We start from the raw sequence: 18,490 nt of genomic DNA on the forward strand, positions 1-18,490 counted from the left end.
ACTTTCTTTAAATATAGCAGGTTTCCTTATCAGTTGGTGATGCTTTAAATAACCGTCTGTATGTGCTGTATAGCGCAAATTTTGTATCTTTGGGGATGAAACACATTTTTGTCAAATTGACCGCTTCAAATTATGATTTAAATCTGCTCTTCTCCAGTGTTCTGTTACACTACTTAAAAATTAATTGGCAGATTTATTCCCTATTACGAAGATAGCAGTTTCCTTTTTAACCTTCCTGAAGAAAACGCTGAAGGTTTCATTCTTGGTTGCCCAGCTGAACTGCTCAGCGCAGCAACTATGGCAACGCGCCAAAGATACTGCGATGACGTTATTTTTCCTGGAGTTTTGCATTATAGCTGAAATAGAGACTAAAGTGCCACTGCTACAAAGCTGATCTGTCATTATAGATGAATAAGGGATTTTTTTTTTTGGTCGTCATTTTTACACAGGTGAGATGTGCTACACAGAAAGCAAAGCAATTCACCTGTGACCCACAAGTAGTGGTAGGGTCACCATCAGGCAAAAGTTGATTTTCTCATTCATTTACAATAGCACATGTCGAAGCCATAGCTCATTACAAAGTCTTTGAAACTGCCTGTGGCTTTATAGTATAATTTATATAAAAGGACAGCAACTGAATTTGACCCGCACTCTACACATGAAGAGATCCAAATATGATCATGTAGAGTTTAATATATACCAAAGTGCATTCAGAAGTACTGAAATTGGTCTCTTCATGATTAATTGCAGGAGAAAACTTCTTCCTCCAAATCATGTAAGCACTAGTGGAGAAGTCAGTGCAGTTCTGTTCTGAAAAAAAATGACAGTACAATGGCAATCCTCGGGGAATTTTAGTAGTCTGCTATAACATTTAACCCAATGGGAATTAATTTGGCAACTAAGTTGTCACCTAACCACACCAGTAATTTGATAGCTGCAGTAAATTAGATTATTTTAATAAACGTATTAATGCACAAAACATAAAATTCAACCTTTAGAAAGATAAGAATATGTTTAACTTAAAGAAAAATAGTCCCGTGCAGTATCTAAAGGAGGAAAAAAGAAAAACCCCTTCATCCAGCAAGCAGCAATGAGACCCCCTCATTCAACCTGAGTCCACAACGCTGTATCATTTCTCCAAGTGCGCAAGCCCTTACTCGGATCTTGCTGAGAGATTTAAGTAGATGCACTACAGGTAAAAGTAATTCATTAATGATGCTGATTATCTAAGAATGACGCCATTTGCGGTCACTTCTTCCTGCATAGTCTGCCTGACAGGCTCCTGTATTTCCCTGAACCGCCTACGTTGCTCCGTAAAGAAAGGGAAACTCCTCAAACCAAAGCAAACAGAAAGACTCCACGTTCCAAACCTGATTATTTTTAGAATCTGGAATTAAGTTGCGGATGGTTCCTCAGTCTTACAACTGTAGATCACTGTGAATTAAAAATAAAACTGCCATTAAACACCAGCTTGATCCCATGAAGGACTGCACCATCTGTTGCAACCTTTGTGGGTATCAAAATTAAATCAAAGGTCTGTATCATGAACTAGAAACTCTTATTAATAAATAAAAGTATTGATCAGCTTTCTTCCTACAGCTAACCTATGTAGTGAATAAACTTTTTGACTTAACTATCAAAACAAATCCAGACTTGGTACACCTTCAGACAGAAGGGATTATTCTCTGTGATGGGGAGAGCTTGTTCTCATTCTGTTAGCAGATACAAATATATCTTTCAAACTGACTTGGATTAAAAGATTCCTAAACGTTCTCCCTTGGGAAAATAATCTGAATCATCTCAGTATCTTGTTTATTAAATTATTTTACTTTTTTACTTTCCCTACAATAGTATGGTAAACATTCAAACAAGTTACTCTGAAACATCACAGCACTGCTCACCTCGGTGAGCTGTGACATGCCTTCTAAAGTCAAGACACCAAAAAATATAAATGTTACCTTTTCACAGGGTTCACATTCTTGAATACTTTTTTTCCCCCCACTAACAGGCACCTGCATCTAATTAGAAGTGATGGTATCAGCTGGAGAACATACCTATGTCATGGGGTGAAAGGCGGAAAATGATCCATAAACAATCTCAAAACCTACATCCAAAGTTTCCTGGAATGCAGCAAAAACTTTATACTCTACAATGGATGAGTGTCAATTTTTATATATATTTTTTTAAACATCTTTTTTTTCTGGATAAGGATCCGGAAGACCGTATCAGGTTTCGAAAGTTGTTACTTTAAAACACATCTATAAAAATAGAATTATATTACCTTTATTTGTAGGTATGGATGAAAAATTCTGGTTCTTTTAACAAGGGAATTAGTTGAATAAAGTACTAGAATGGATTAGAAGGCTATTCATGGACATTTTTTAGTAGTATGCCTACAGGTATTATGTTGACAAAGTCAGTGGAAAAGCTTGAAAGAAATAGAGAAAACAGAGAAACTATTTTTCATATAGCTATAAGAAATGTAAAGACAAAATCCTCTTCTTAGTGACATCAACAAAAATTGGTTACTACTCCATCAAAATCAATGGAATATAAAGCAATGTATTAAGTGGTACCAGAATCAGCTTAATAGTGTCTTAGTGATCATCACAAGTAAATACGTGGCTGTTAAGGTACGACGCTATGAGCAGTTAAACTTATCATTTTAGTTGGCTAGAAAAGAAAACAACAGAGGAACTTAGAAATCCTTCACATATGGCAAAATTTTATTTTCTTAGTTTTGATTTTGAATGGAACAAGATTTTTACACACGTGCTTAAAATTAAGCAAGAACTGATAAAGTCAATGCCAAATGCCAAGATTTCACTCAAAAGATCTATTTGCACAATTATGGGCACTATTATGGGACCTTTATGAATAATTAACAGAATGTGGCTCAAAGGAAAGAAGTAAACAGAGTACTGCAGCATCCCTAGGGCTGCTTACTTTTCACACATTTAGATTTAAAACATTCCAGTGGGTTCATAACATGAAATGATCATTTGTTTCCTCAAAATAGACACCTAACACTAAAACCATAGAGTGAAATGCAGATCTTACCAGGCAAAGACAAAAACCTCATGATTTAAATGCCTCATAATAACTTTTACATACACGTCCACACTTCCTTCCTTAAGCTGCCTTCTCCAAAGACAAGGAAGGAATAATATTTCTGGGCGGCAGCAATTGCTGTGCCAGGAGGGGCAGCAGGACTGCACTGCACTGAGCTGACGGTTCCCGGCCCCTCCTGTGAAAACATCCAGTTTCTCCAGATCCTGATGTGGGATCCCTCGCTGCTCACCATGTGCAGACACCAATGTGATTAATCAGTGCCGAGGCCAGCTTCGAAAACAGGAAACTTCTCCTCTCTACACATTAAAAAAAATGACACTTTGATATGAAACTAGCTTAATTCTACCTGGATGGCATGCTTACAACTTGGTTCTTTTTAATGTATCTAATTAATCTACCATTGGACTGGGAGACACCTTGCCACATAATTCTGCATTAAAATTAAGCAGTGCTATGTGTTCTGGGACACAAACATGACTACAGAGTTCTCCAAGTCTACAATATTTAAACATAACTAACTAAACCTGTAAAGAAATTATATTAAAGATAATCCATCTTGCAGTGACTCTCAGATATTTTAATCTATATGCCTAGGAAGCAGAAAATATTGTTGAAATATAAATTAATGTTAATTAAATGTGTGTAATGTGAATTACATGTGTGTATGCATAAGCTTAAAATATGCATGTGAGATGCCAGCTCAGCTGCCTTCTGCTTTTCTCCCTTTATTTGTACAAGACAAGACGCAAATGCCTTTTAAACACTGCTATCACTGTGTACCTGAATGTTGCCAAATACCTACCATTACTACTGCTGTGCCGAAGCCTAGATAGGATTCCCTGGTCAAAAACCTTCTAAGCACTACAGACGCCAATACTGAGGTGATTTTGTACTGATCAAACAGGTTGCCAGTAGCTCTGATTCACCTGATCCAGCAGTGTAGGTATCCTCCAACATCAGCAACCACTAAAAGCAACTGTAGTCCTTAAAATAAATGCGAGTCACGAGCTATCTAAGATTACCAACTGCATACTGACTCCCTGTGCCTGGGTAACTTCTCTCCTTTGGCATTATACGCAAGAAGAACAAAGGCTGTTAGCTAAGGACGAGTCCCTATTTTTAGGAGCCCACTTCTTGGAACACCTAACTTCCATGATCTCCTCCTCTCCTGTTTGCAGCAGCGCAAACCACAATCCCACGCCCCGACACCACCACACATTCATAGTGGCACAACATCTCTAAGGGCATCACAAGCAAATGCTTAAACAAAAAAAGTGTTATTGGAAAAGTATTCTTAGCTACCATTAATTCCACTTAGCAAGTGGAAACCAGTGAGAGAGCCAACTCCATCTGATCGGCCAGCTCTCCTTGGACCACAAGCAAGTGTCCTGGGAACTACCAGTGGCCCACAGACCACAGCTGAGAATCACTCTCCTAAATAACTCACAACCCTCTTATTATAGCACACCATGCTCCTTGTCTTGCTCAGGCTACTATTTTAGGTTTTTTGCTGCCAGCACTGCATATCATGATGGTAGAAACTCACAGCTCATATTTGCTAATCATTCCCACACTTACATCTGTCATTTGGGGACAACTATCTAGCTATCAACAAGACGATTAACTTGCTGAAGTATAAACTCAGTTTTACCCAAATGATTTCAGTCTTTTTTTTTTTTTTTTTTTGTAGATTTATATTACTTTAGCTAGAGGCAGAATCTCACTCATAGTCAATTCTGCAGTTTCATTAGACGGCAGAGGGCTGTAAAAGCAAACTCCATTCAGATGAATTGTAACAACAGCAAAGAAGCAATACATCAAATAAATTCAAGCTGCACACGGCTTCCAAATTTTCCTGTAACACCAGAAATATTTTCTTTTTTTGATACAAAACTTCATTTCACTTCACACTGGTGGTACATTAACATTTTGGGATCGTATAATCAATGTCTTCATAGATAATTTATTATCCCTGCACTACTTCTGTGCTTTTTCCCATATTGCTTCTTAAGGATATAATTCATTTTCAAAATGGTCTGAAGGCCCTACTCTTCCTGCAGAAAGAAATGGAAACTCTCCTTTGTTGGACTATAAATCAATCCTTACCTACCTCTTTTTATCATGGAAAATGAACTAAGGATAGTTTAACAGATTTTAAGGACACACTATTACCTTCTACAGTCCATGAGAGATAAAAGATCAAAGAATTTTATCTTGTAACTTGGCTACTAAGAATGTCACTCAATCTTCCTTGTCATTCAGAAGCTACCTAATATTGATTCAGAAACAAAACAACAGCAAATTCAGTAGACAATCTGTTCCAAAGGATAAACACGCCTCACTGAAACAATAGAAAGTACTTGTATTATGGCTGTGTATAGCTCAATACTAATCTATACAGTTTAGAAAGTTCTAGAGATTTATCTTCAATAGAATTTATCATGAGACCAAATACTGTATTATTAAGGCATGACTGATGACTAGCCATTTATTAGGTATATGATATTGTAATGCATCAATTATGTCTTTCTAAGCAATTAAGATATGAATCACACTACGTCATATAGCACTTGGCATACACAGAATATTACCAAAAATCAATAAATCATTTAATTCCGATTTCATTTTTCTTTTCTTCGTAATCTTACTTTGCTACAAAGAAAAGTATCTTGGTGGTCCTGAGGAGAAACAAAACCAAAGCTGTGTTCTACTATTCTGATTTCTTATCAAACCACAACAGATGCCCACAGAATTAGACCATTTTAAGACATGGCTATGTATGTACACCTGCTGATGTCCACCTACAGCCTTTACTGGCAAAAGCCAACCAAGGTGCTAAAAAAGGGAGGTGAGGGATGTATTAGAGGGACTGAGTGTCAAGGGTTTCCTATCTAATCTTCCATTTTCCACAGCTTTTAAAGAAATTTTGGTCAAGATTGAGACTTTTCGTCCTTATTTTAAAGTGGGATATTCATAACACGGCACTTGAACTAGCAATGCGTGTAGAATTAGCAATGAATAATTTCAGGATTTGTGCATTGATATGTGTTAGTTTTAACTAGCAGTTTGATTCCTATCCAAAGGAGTTGAAAGGCTGTTGCAAAGCTTCCAACTGGCTACTATTCGCTGCCATCAGAGGTGCTACTCCTAAACATGGGTCTTTAGTCCTTCTGCAGGACTCAAGCATTTCTACTCAACTGGATTTCATAATATAAAGTCTCCACAATTCATAATGTATTATAACGCTGACCCCCACAAGCTGAGTAGCTATACTGGCATTTTGAGAGTAATTTTACCTGGGTTGGTTGTTTTTTTTTTTAAATCAAGAAGTTTACAAAGAATTTAAAGGTAATATTGTTGAATGATTTAATTTCTTTTAAAAGCACCGAAGTACTTTTTCATTCTTTCCTTAAACTGGTTTCTGTTCCTGTTTAAAGGAAATCATATGTTTAAGAGAGAGCAATGCAACACAATTTATGTTCTTCCAATTTCACTACTTATAAAATGAAACATTCAGTGATGGCTATATACCACGAAACCATGACCTGCCGTGCAACTAAGTCAGAAGACCACCCATTTAATCCCCAGGAAAATTCTAACTTACATCAGGCTGTAGCCTCTGTTTTGAGAGCAAGGGCATGGAGCTGTAGCATACTTCTAACACGTTCATATAGGAAACAATAAGTTCCACTTAAAATAAACCCTCACAACACCTAATAAGTGACTTGGTTAGATGTAGAAGAATATCTTATCAGATCAGAAATCTCAAAAGAAGTGTAACGCAAATGCTTCAATGGAGTGACGCACTAAAAGAAGCTACAGAACTTAAAAGAATAAATCACCTGTGGGTATACCTGCCTATTACTTTTACTTTTAAGGAAAGAAATGCCCCATCTTAATTATGATCTGTTTGTATACATTTTTCCTTTCTTATGAACATGTCTTTTATAACGTAGAAATTAACCAAATGATGTGCAAATACCTGCACCTTAAAAAGACTTAAAATACAATCATAATATATTTGGCGTAGTAAACTATCAGAGTGAGTGAGTAAGTAGGCAGAGGTTTTGGTACTATGAAAGAACCTGTTCGTAGGTAGCATCTGTTCAAGAGGCATTAACAGCTTAATCATTAGGAAAACTACGAGTAAAGTCTCATTATCAGGCACTGAAAAGAAAAAAACCTAACTTTTAAGATTGTATGAACATTTACAAAGCATATAGATTATGCCAGTTTTAAACAAAATAATCGAGAGCTAGAAAACCACTCTCCTTTTTGTAATTTTGCGTATAGCTAGGGACTGATGTTGGCCTGTTTTACAGTCACAGCAGCATTCAAAACAACTGCTTTTTTAAAAGCTAAGGAAGAGGATAAAGAAGTTGAAATTGAGGTATAACTTTTTGCATTCACTGAGTAAAAATAAGTTTCAAATCTTTTTGCACCGTGGATTGATTGCTAGAACAGAATTACGGCAATGAAAAGTTCAATTAATGTTGCGTGTCTCTGTGCAGCACAGCTTGCAAGAGCTCTCTGAATAGAGGATATCAAACAGAAGGAAAAATGAAAGGTGCAGTTTTGTTTGGTTCTCACATCACTCTGTGACATGCCTCCAGTAAATTAGGAAGTAGTCTCTGATTGATGGCTGCTGTTGGAAACCTTGCTTTTGTCTTTCTGAGAGTTTCAAAATCTACTTGATCTAAATGTAACCAAGCACATTATTCCAACAGTTTCTTTCGTTTTTAACCCTTTATTACTTTACAGGCAGCACCATTTACATGTTAAGTGTACTATTTACATACTTTCACACTCTAAATCTGTGGTCTCCAAAGTGAGGTGCACGCACATAGGGGCGCAGGAAGAAAACATCAGAAATTCAGTAACACATGTATGCAATTTGTATTCATTACAAAAAGATACATTGAGGGTGCATGCTGAAAAATTGTTTACTGACACAAATTATTTATTGATAGGAGTGCCTGATCAAAAAGCTTGTTCTAATGAATCAGTATGAATTTGTCTTTCACAGTAGCTTCCCCCCCCTCCTTTTTTTTCATGTGCTAGACTCCAACCAGAAAAACCTCAAGAATCAGTGGTGTCAGAGACTGAAATGTTGTCTTTGTCAATTTATGCCCTCATCCTTCTTATCAAGAAATACCGAACTTCCTCAGAGGATTTGCAGGGGGCTATTTCAAACGAAGAATTATGAAATGCCCATCAGAAGCACAAAAGAATACACGGAATTTTTACAAAGTTCCATGCCTAGTTCTTTGCCAAAATATGCCCTTTTCCTAGTTTTATGCTGCATAGTAATACTTGACATGGTTTTCACAATCCTATATAGTGGTCCTTGACACAGGAACTTTGCCTTAGAAATCCAGAACCTAGAAGGCAATGAAGAGCTGCAGAGAACAAAATTATCCGTCCCTATGCATGCTGGTCCTTGGAGTTCTGGGGTTTTTTTTGCTATAATGCCACAAAACATCAATTAAGAACTCCTGTGGGATACAGGAGCAGGACATCAGCAACGAATCCATGACACTTTTTTCCTTTCAGTCAGTCACCTGGGAAACTGCAAAGGTGCTCAATTTTTTTGTTTAGTGATTTTGATGACACCTTTAATTAATGAAAATTACATTTTTGGCAATAAATAAATAAAAGAAAGGGAATCAGCTTCCAATAACTAAAAGTTGCTTTTAATATGTTTTGCATCGTAAGGATGAGGGAGAATTATCCCAAATCTCTTCTCCCACTGCAGACAACTTACATTGTCATAAAATGGCAAAATATAAGGCCTTCCAACCACTTTGTGCCTTCCCTTGAGTTTCTATCAAATCAACCATATTTCTTTCGTTACATTCAAAGCTCCTGCAAAGCACAGCGTATTACCCATGGCAACTGCAGTAACACCATTATATAGAAAGGTCACTAAACTTTTCAGGGCTTCCTTAGATTACTACGTTGAAAAAGGCTCCCTATGGAATATTCTGGAATACTGTCTAAATGTATACTAATGACAGGACGTGAGCTTCCTGTTCCTGTGCTCCTAATAAAATAAATATGAAAACAATCTCATAAATGTCTCTTCATTATTTTTTAAACGATCCATCAGTGGCTTTCTATGCTTTTCTTAGCTCCATGGTGCTACAGTAAGTGCAGCAGTAAGTACAAATCCTGGCACATGATACTGAGAACACACAAAACACCTTATTGGGTCAGGAAAGTGAGTCCCCCAAGCTCAGCAGCGGCAAGAATAGATGCTATTCAGTGAGAAACCAAGTCTGGCCACTTGCCGTACCCCTTCTCCCTGCGGTGAATCCCTCAGGCTCACAACCCTGCCACAAGATGGTATTGGGACCAGAAGCAGCGCAGAAGTGTAGAGAAGGCCAGCGTCCAAAGCAAGGACCTCAGTGTCCAAAGCAAGGACAGCAGTGCACCTGCACAACAAAGAAGCTGGCTCTCTCAGCAACCATTTATGGACCAGTTGTCTCTGAAGCTGTTTTATCACTTTAAGTCTACTAATATAATTTGTCCACAGTACAGCGCTTTGGCTGCTAGTTCCCTAAATTTTTTACCTGTCGCATAAAGAATACTTTCTTTTGTCTGTTTTAAATCTGCTAGTACCATTAAGTGATTTTATTCTGTATTTACTGTCATGATTTTGGAAACCTCAGTCACGCTCCTGAGAAGCATTCTGCTCCACAAACCAGAGACATATAACCTCTCATAACAAGGAAGGTGCTTCCTCCCTGTTGTTTTAGTTGCCTTTCTCCATACACTCACCAACTTCACTCTTGAAATGTTGACCCTGAGATGCCCACCAGAACTGCACTCTAATATTCAAGATGCAGGTCCACTACGGATAAGTACAGTAATAAACCAATGTCTCTTGCCTTGTCTGTAACACTGGTTACGTCCCACATTTTGTTGACTTAAATTTTGTTCGCTGCTGTGCAATGAGAGATAATATTAGAGAACTGTCAGTGATGATGCCAGTATCTTTCCTGAGTTTTAAAAATTAATTCCAAGTTCAGGATCACCCAGGCACTGTTAAAGGAGATCTTTTTTGTCAGATGTATTAACTCATATTTATCTACCCTGGCACTTGTCTACCATCTTTTTGTCCACTAATTACATTTTGTAAGATACTTCTGTAGTTCTCTGACAACTAATATCTTCCCAGTAATTAAATGCTATGAAGTACAATGCACAAACTGAGAAATTTCCCTGTTTACTCCCATTCTGCAGGTCATGGGTGAATACATTGAATAAAATTTGACACAGCACCAGTCCTTATGGTATTTCACTTCCGACCTGTCCATCTTAACAAACTACCACATTCTTGAAAATCCCCCCTCTCACAGGAGCATTGTCAGTGCAAAAGGACACAGTGAAGTCAGCTGGAGGTTTGGTTTCAACTTAGATATCAGCTCCCTTTTTCCTACTGGATGCTCTCCTTCCCACAGATTTACACTTTCCTTACCAGCACAGGGCCCGTCACAGTGGAAGTGGGACAGTCGTTCAACATCCCTGCTGGCCCCATCTAAAAACCTCTGCATTTCAACTAGCTCTGCCATCTCGAGCCACCAAACACACCTCTCACTGTCAAAGACTCTTCACTAAATGCACACTTACAGATTATCAGACCTACAAATGTTCTCTGCAATAAACTCAGCTCCTTTAGTTGCCAGACTTCTACCTGTATCCCATGATTAACACTGTACCAGAAATCACAAACCTAGGGATTTCTTACCTATGAGAGGCAATTACTAGCATTTTTTAGTTTGACATTCAAAGACGATGACTGGAAAGAATTTTACCAAAGAAATAAAGGTTTCAGTTTCAAACCTGAGATTAAATAAACCAATAAAAATGCTTAAAAGCTCGGGTGCAAAGGATAGTGAGGAAAAGTTATGCTAAACAGCTAAAACAGTTTCTTCTTCAGAATTTTCACGTTGCTTCCCATTGCTGAACCTTTGGGTCCTATGGAATTGCACTGATTTACTGCTACATCACTGCAGCTTGACCAAGTCCAGAGGTCTTCTGACACTAAGCAGTTTTCAGGACAGGATTCGCTATTGGTTCCCCCATCTTATGATGCTGCACATTAAGAATATCTACTTAGAGTTGGCTGCCATGTCTTGCTGGTGATTTGCAAGTCAAAAGACTTTTCACAGACAAATGAGCAACCTCAACCCTGCAAACGCCCCATACCCCCATCTCAGAAACATATACTTGCTCCCTGGAATTTCGCTCATTCAGTACAACTATTTTTAAATTCAGAGATAATTTAGCCTCTCAAGTACTCGATCTCTGAATTGGACATTTCATTGAAATATGTACTTTTCTAATCTACTCAACAAAAACACATTCTAGACCTTCTTTTCTATAACTTGTCTCTAAAGACTGCAATCAGCAAACTCTCTTATTCTCTCAATAGCACCTATTTGACTGGCAAATCTAATTTACCTAAAAAGACTATTTTCCTCAGTAACTTCTCTTCTCATACAACTGTTCTGCGGAAGTATAATGGAGACATTTAAAAACCACGTCGTGCTGTTTTTAATAGGCACAAATTCTGCTAGTAAAATCAGGTGGGATATAAATATTTGCATGTACAAGTTACAGTTTTGTACCTTCTATCATTTCCATGCCACTAGGAGGCTTACAATGTCCAGCATGGCTCACAACCCAAACAGGATACTGCTGATTTAGTCCACAATATAAGGCCTGTATAAAGGTCCTGTAATAACCTGCCAGTCCAGGGTTACCTGCCAAAAAACAAAACATACAAGCACAGTCAATATTAACCTTTCATCAGCAAGCAATCTGCTTCAAAGTAAACTTAACAGCATTACACAGAAATTTGTTAATTTCTTTTCTCTAGTACGTTTCCAATTTTTATTTTCCCAATTTCAGGGAACTGGTTTAATTCCATTGATCAATGGCACCCACAAGAAGCATTTTACTGAATTAATTTGAAATTGCAGAAGCTGAAATTGAAGCCCAACACAAGAGAAAAATCTCCTTTGACATTAAAGGTCAAGCAGCTTCCTTATCTATCCCATCATGTTACAGACACAGGAAAATTGGGCAAATACAAAAAACCACCAGATTTTATAAAAATATCACAGCCACAGCAGTATATATCACTTGATCCATACGTCTGCCCTCCAGAAAATATCAGTGTTACCACTTCAGAATAGATATGATCCTGACAATACAAAGGTCTTTACTGATCCTAAAAGAGAAAATTATTTTATTTTAAACTTATTGGACTAAATTAAATTTTTCCGCTTGCATCTTCATATGCTCTCTGTCCTCTTCCATGCCTCTCGAGAGGACAGAGAAGTAATCAAATTAGTACTTGTAGAAATGGTGCATGGAGGTAAAAAGTAGGTTTATTCCACTTCTGCCCTTTCTATAGTGGGCGTTTTCATTTCGTCATCTTTTACTTCAACCCTTTTGCTCTTCAGGTAACAAGTTCATTGCTCTCCCAAAAGGTCAGTCCAGTGCTTGCCAAACACAGCCCACTCGCCGCAGAGCAGCCGTGCGCCAGGTACCCATAGCCACCTCCAGCACAGACACGCAAGTAGGAGCTGCTGCTGCTGCTCACACCAGTGGTGATACACGGGCAGAGCCCGGAAACCTTCCACTCTAGCTAACATATTGCACATGCTTCATTTCTCTCTCATATGTAAGTGTCTCCAATAGTTTTTAAACCTTAATAAAATTCCTGATCTTAAAACAGTATTATTTTTACTGAAGTACATGGATTTGGAAATGAAAAAAAAAAAAGAATATCAGTTACTTCATGTTTCTAAGCATCTCTTTGTAAGCCTGACGTTAGATACCGTTGTACATACAGACTCAAGAACAACAGCTGTTGTATATACAGACTCAAGAATGCATCATCAAATTTTTGCAAACTGATTTCCAGAAAAAAAATTTAAAATTCATAGGGGTCACACATCCCCACAACTGTACCGCAGCTGTATGTTTCAACCCCTCCCACACCCCCAATGCCATTTTCATCTTTTTCATTTTCATACATCAAAAATATATCATATACAGGGCCCCAGAGACAATAAAATAAAATACAGCCGTTATCTGTCAAGCTCCTTGGATTGACGTTGCATAGAGGAAACCTGTCTTTCAGCAAGGTTGAAGATGAAAGTAGCAGCAATCCAAAATAAAGTGTATCATTTGTAGTACAAATGGTCATGCCGAGATCAAGGAATCACCAAGTTAATCTCAAAGACAGCCTTTTGTCTTTACATCTTTCTGAATATCAGTTTCAATTAACTCTCTTATTTAATAACGCAAAACAAGGAAAGGAGAAGGAATGGCAACAGCTGTTGTCCACATTTTGGTGCTCTTTCCCATCATCAGCCAGGTGAACCCGGGTTCAGTCATCAGCTGAAGAGCAGTGAAGTAAGAACAGCTTATGATCAGTGAAGTTTTGTATCAAAGACCGTACAAAACTCAAGGCACTCTAACACTTTTTTGAGGGAAAGGGGATTTTTAGCATGTGACAAACGGGGTGTGGATTTTAGGCAGGTAGAAGAGAAGATCCATAAATGAAAAGGAAAGCCCCTTTCCCCACTCTTGATAACATCTGCTCGTGGTAAAAGCCATTCTGAGGGGTCAGCTGTTAGAACTGCTACTGAGACTTTACAATGCCTTGAAGGGGTATGAATGAGAACCACTGGCACAAATGTTAAGGAAAATCAGCAACGATTTTAACAGCAAAGATTTCTACAGAGAAATCGCCACGTGTGAAGCAGCAATAAATTTATTCCTTATTGAACTTGCAATGTCAATGGAGTTATTCCAGATTTGCACTGACTTAAGTAAATGCTGATTAATAGTCCCTGTTCTTGAAAGCTTGCATCTACAATAAGTGGAGAACGTTTATCTCCTAATAAAGCTCAAACTTGCGTCTCTGCAAATTCAGCCATTTTATATGTTTTTACTTTAGCTACTATCTGTCAAAATACTTTAAGGGGACCAAACAAAAAACCTGAATGGATAAAGATTTTTTTTCGTACAACAGTTACAGTAACAGCTAATGGAAATAACTGGGGCTTAATATGCACAACAGTCTGCGATCAACAATATTTTGGGCTCATCTACTACAGTTGAAATATTGTTCAATGAAACTTTTATTTTATAGATATTTTATATAGATATATATAGATATTTTGTATAGACATATAGAGATATTTTATAGCTAGGTTCATCACAGAGTCACCCAGGCAACGCCGTGCTCTTTTGTGTATTTTAAGGATTTCCCAGTACATCACACCAAAACTGCCTATGTTCTTTCACTCAGCATCTAAGCGTCGAAAAATGGAAACCATAAGTAAATGCAATGTTAACCTCCATGATTTGAAGGTTACTCCAGTTATTTGAATACCACATCAATCCTCAGACACCTCCGGGCACCTGAATCATTCGTGCATGCCAGCAAATCTCAAATTGCAGTCATCTGAACCAAGAAGCACATCTCGAGCAGTTACTTTCAACTGTGCTTAATTTTCAACAGTGTTTATGTTGTTTCAGAAAACTTTTAAACAATAGCTGTAAATGGTGACCATAACAGAAAAAGACACAAAACTACAATACACTGCATATTAGCTTAATTTGCAAAAGATTTCTAAGCATTTCATGGGAAGAATATGTCAAATGGACAATTTGCACAATGAATTGGAACACGATGGGGCCACTTTATTTGGTGTACCAATCAGTTTCAATAACCAAAGGACTCCTGGCACCTTCTCTGTTCTTCTCCATAGTGTACGGCATTTCACCCAGCTATTCTACATTAAGTCCAAAGTCTTCCCATCTTTAATTTGAAGACAGGAATCCACTTCTTCATTTTCCGATCTGTTCCACCCACAGCTAAAGCAAAACAGTACAGAACGACTGAATGTGCAGAGGTGGGACTTCGAACTATATTAGGAGGTAAATATTCTCCACATACATATACTGTAGATACAGGCTTTCAAGAACAGGAACTACTACTCGTTAATCACCCACATATTTAAAAACATGAAACTTATTGATAAATATGCATTTGCCTGCCTTTCACTTTCAACCATGCTTTTTCCATCAAATAAAAATTTTAAAAGCTAACCACTTCCTTCTTATGAAGACAGCTAGCAGTGGAGAGGGAACAATTTGTACAAACTACCTATCTGCCCCAGGGTATCACTGACAAAGAACAACTTTTATCCTGATTTCACATGATTTCCTATACAAAGTGACATAAAGTCAAACTTGGCCTGTCTTAAAATGAAATACATATTTGAGATGCTACACTTACAAAAAAGATGTTACCCAAACTCAGGAAGTTTAAACTCAGTTACAGTATCATAAACTCAGTGCAGCCATCAACGCAATTCAATCAAATTGCTTAATTACAAATGCAAAACAATAAACATACAACGCTCATTTAAAAAGTCACAGACCATAGCTACTCCCCACAAGCAATGACAGCTTTTGTGGCTTACAAATTGTTGAGCATTTTGAATTCTTCTTCAACAGAAAATATTAATGGAAACTATAATTAAGAGAGCACTAGCATTAGAAAACCCTGTGCAAAAATAATTCCCAGACATACTGAGGAATGTACAACGTAAACCACAACAGCAAAATGTTTCAGGTTAGAAACAAAAATATACACCAAAACATATAGGCAAAAGCCTTCTTTCCAGAAAGGGGTAGGTCAAAAATATAGACAGCTTATTCAAATGAAATTGAGACTAGAACTCAAAGTGAAAATAATTCTTAGCAGTTCTGGAAGAGATATCTAAATTGAAAAGGATTTATTTAAGCAGCCTATAATAAACGCCAAGAGTGGTGATGAGTGAAGGAGACAAAATTTATGTGTAGCTAAATCATCCCAAACAGCGATGAGGTTTCTTGCACCTTGTTTTGAAACAAGCTTTTGGGTTCTGTGCACTGTCCTGTGAGACGTTCCCCGGTGTTTTCAGCCATGTCTCCAGAAGTCTGACCATCTGTGGGAGCAGGAGCTGGCATTCAGCTTCATGCACTTCTCTAGCAGTTGCCTTCTGTCTGCTCTGGGACCTCAGCAGGACTATAAAGAATAAAGGCAGCTACATGAATAGAAGAAGGGAAATACACAGCCAAGAGTGGGTTTACAGAGAACTTTGAGGAACTGGAAAACATGCCAGCAATTACCATGAGTTTAATTTTAGAAATAATCCACAGTTTTAGAATTAAGTATGTATGCCACAGTATTTACATGATAATCTCCTGCAACAAAACCAAATGCAGGCTGTTGTGTTTTTTTTAAAAAAAAATGAGCAGCCATAAATCAAATTTGAAATCCAGGGGTGCACAGCAGGACCACACAAAAATCATTTTTGTGGCAATGATTCTCACTGCCTCTTCACAGAGCTGCCAAAGGTCCCAGCTCCAGCTCGAAGAGCCTAAATGACAAGTTCTTCGCTCAGGGAAACTTAATCTGCCTTTGGCGTCTGACCAGCCACCATGGAAGAAGATGCAACTCCCCGATGTTAATGAATGGAAAGCAGCCCACGCAGATGTCATAAGGATTTAAATGGAGCATGTAAAAAACACAATGGTGTTCTCACACTTGGGAGAAAACTGCAGAACTGACACCGTGGCTGATGATCAGGCCTTAAACGGAAACACACAGGTTTCTCTGACGCGCAGGGTCAAGGGATTTCAAATAAAACATGTCAAATAACAGTTGAATGATCATCATAAAGTCACGTCAATTAAGCTTTCACCTGTTTGCACGTCTAGGGGACTGGCATTCTTCGTGCAGCATTCTCTTTATAGTCCATACACCAGGGGAGCAGCATCAGCCAAAGAGCAAACAATTACAAGGACGTTATGCAGAAACACATGTGAAAACTCTGTTTGATCCTCTCTGACTCTGGAATCATGAATTTGGCTAGAAAGCACCTTAATATATTTGCTTGGATTGTGAAAATAGGAAATCTCAGAAGGATTCAGCCAGGTGCCTGTAACACAGCTTATTAGAGAGGTTTTTCAAGAACATTTCACATTTTTCCCTGAGATATATATATACACACACAGTTTTTAGCTTAAAACAGCTATAAAACTTACATATAGGATGTTATAATAGGCATTCTTTATACGCGTTTTGCAGAGCAAATAAGCTTGCCTGCTGTTCTCTAACACTGTTCTACCTTTAGGACAAATGTGGATTCATTTACCTCTAAAGAAATCCCATGGACAGCCTGATAAACCTGAATTAACCTAACACAGCTGCTTTTGCCCAAGTGACAATTGTGCCTGAAGCCTGTGAATAAAAATTCCCAGCTAGAAATTGTGACAGTACTTGCCTGTTTTCTCATACGAATGATTAACCGCGTCTATCCAGACATGTAAGATACAAAGTCTGAAATCCTGATTTTGCCCACTGCAAACCTACTGGACTTTGTGATTAAGTGATATCGCAAGGGTTATAAAGTCCACAGATGTGTTTGAATAGTTACCTCTAATGTCTCAACCAGGTAAGATAGGCACACAAATACAAAAAAGCCTTCATTTTATTTTTTTTTTTAATATGCCTCTAAACTAATGGTTCTTGGAAGGGAGTTAAGATTGAGATATAAAACTGAAAAAAACGGAGTTCATAATGGAATAGTGAATTTTTCACTACATTTTTTAAAGGTAGAAACCAGAATTTTCTAGTGCTTAAAATTAAAGAAAAAAAATTGTTCTGTTTTCTCCACAGTACATGAAAAATTAACACACCTAACTGGGTTTCCTGGTACACACCTAAACATACAGACTCTCTTAAGCATCTGCTTACGCAGATGAAGACAGATTTAACTACTAATTTAACTACTTTTAACACCCCAGATGCGGTTGGTCTCTCTGATCCAATCTGTACTACAACCGACGCTGGCAGAGAGGCTGCAGTGAGCTCTGCAGAGGGCCGAGAACTCCCAGCGGGAATTTTTCAGTCGGCTTCAGGGGCTGAAGCAGAATTGGAGCAGCAGAAAACAAACCTCCTTCTGAAAGAACGGGGGAGAACAAAGGAAGTGTGCAGAAGAGGAACATGAGACTTGGTGTCAAATGGGTTCACAAGCAAGCCTATGCAACACAACTGAATAACAACAACCCTGATGAGACAACACCAGCAGGAAAAAGACAAAGACACGAAAAACAAACAATTCAACCCCAAGATAACCACAAATTATTTGTTTCGTGCAGATAAACAGCTCTGCAGATTTGATCACTTTTTAATAGTATACAAGGAAGAAGCAAACAATACATTCAAAAGGCACCAGAAAGTGCATTTTCAAATCTGTATTACAGATCACTCTACGCTGTATCGTTAGTCAGAGTTATGAAAAAGAAAGGCACAGATTTGGAGGCTTTGGGGCTATTAGGT

The 18,490-nt window shown here is 37.9% G+C and overlaps 1 protein-coding gene across 1 annotated transcript in view; it reads right to left on the reverse strand.

Moving 5' to 3' along the window:
• The window catches only part of LDAH (lipid droplet associated hydrolase), a 131,458-nt gene that overhangs the window by 85,909 nt on the left and 27,059 nt on the right, over positions 1-18,490 (reverse strand). The window contains exon 3 of the mRNA XM_063330554.1: positions 11,706-11,840. Within this exon, the coding sequence (XP_063186624.1) occupies positions 11,706-11,840 (135 nt within the window). The remainder of the gene's footprint in view (positions 1-11,705; positions 11,841-18,490) is intronic.

Source organism: Chroicocephalus ridibundus, chromosome 3, assembly GCF_963924245.1.
Source record: "Chroicocephalus ridibundus chromosome 3, bChrRid1.1, whole genome shotgun sequence".
Classification (NCBI taxonomy): Eukaryota; Metazoa; Chordata; class Aves; order Charadriiformes; family Laridae; genus Chroicocephalus; species Chroicocephalus ridibundus.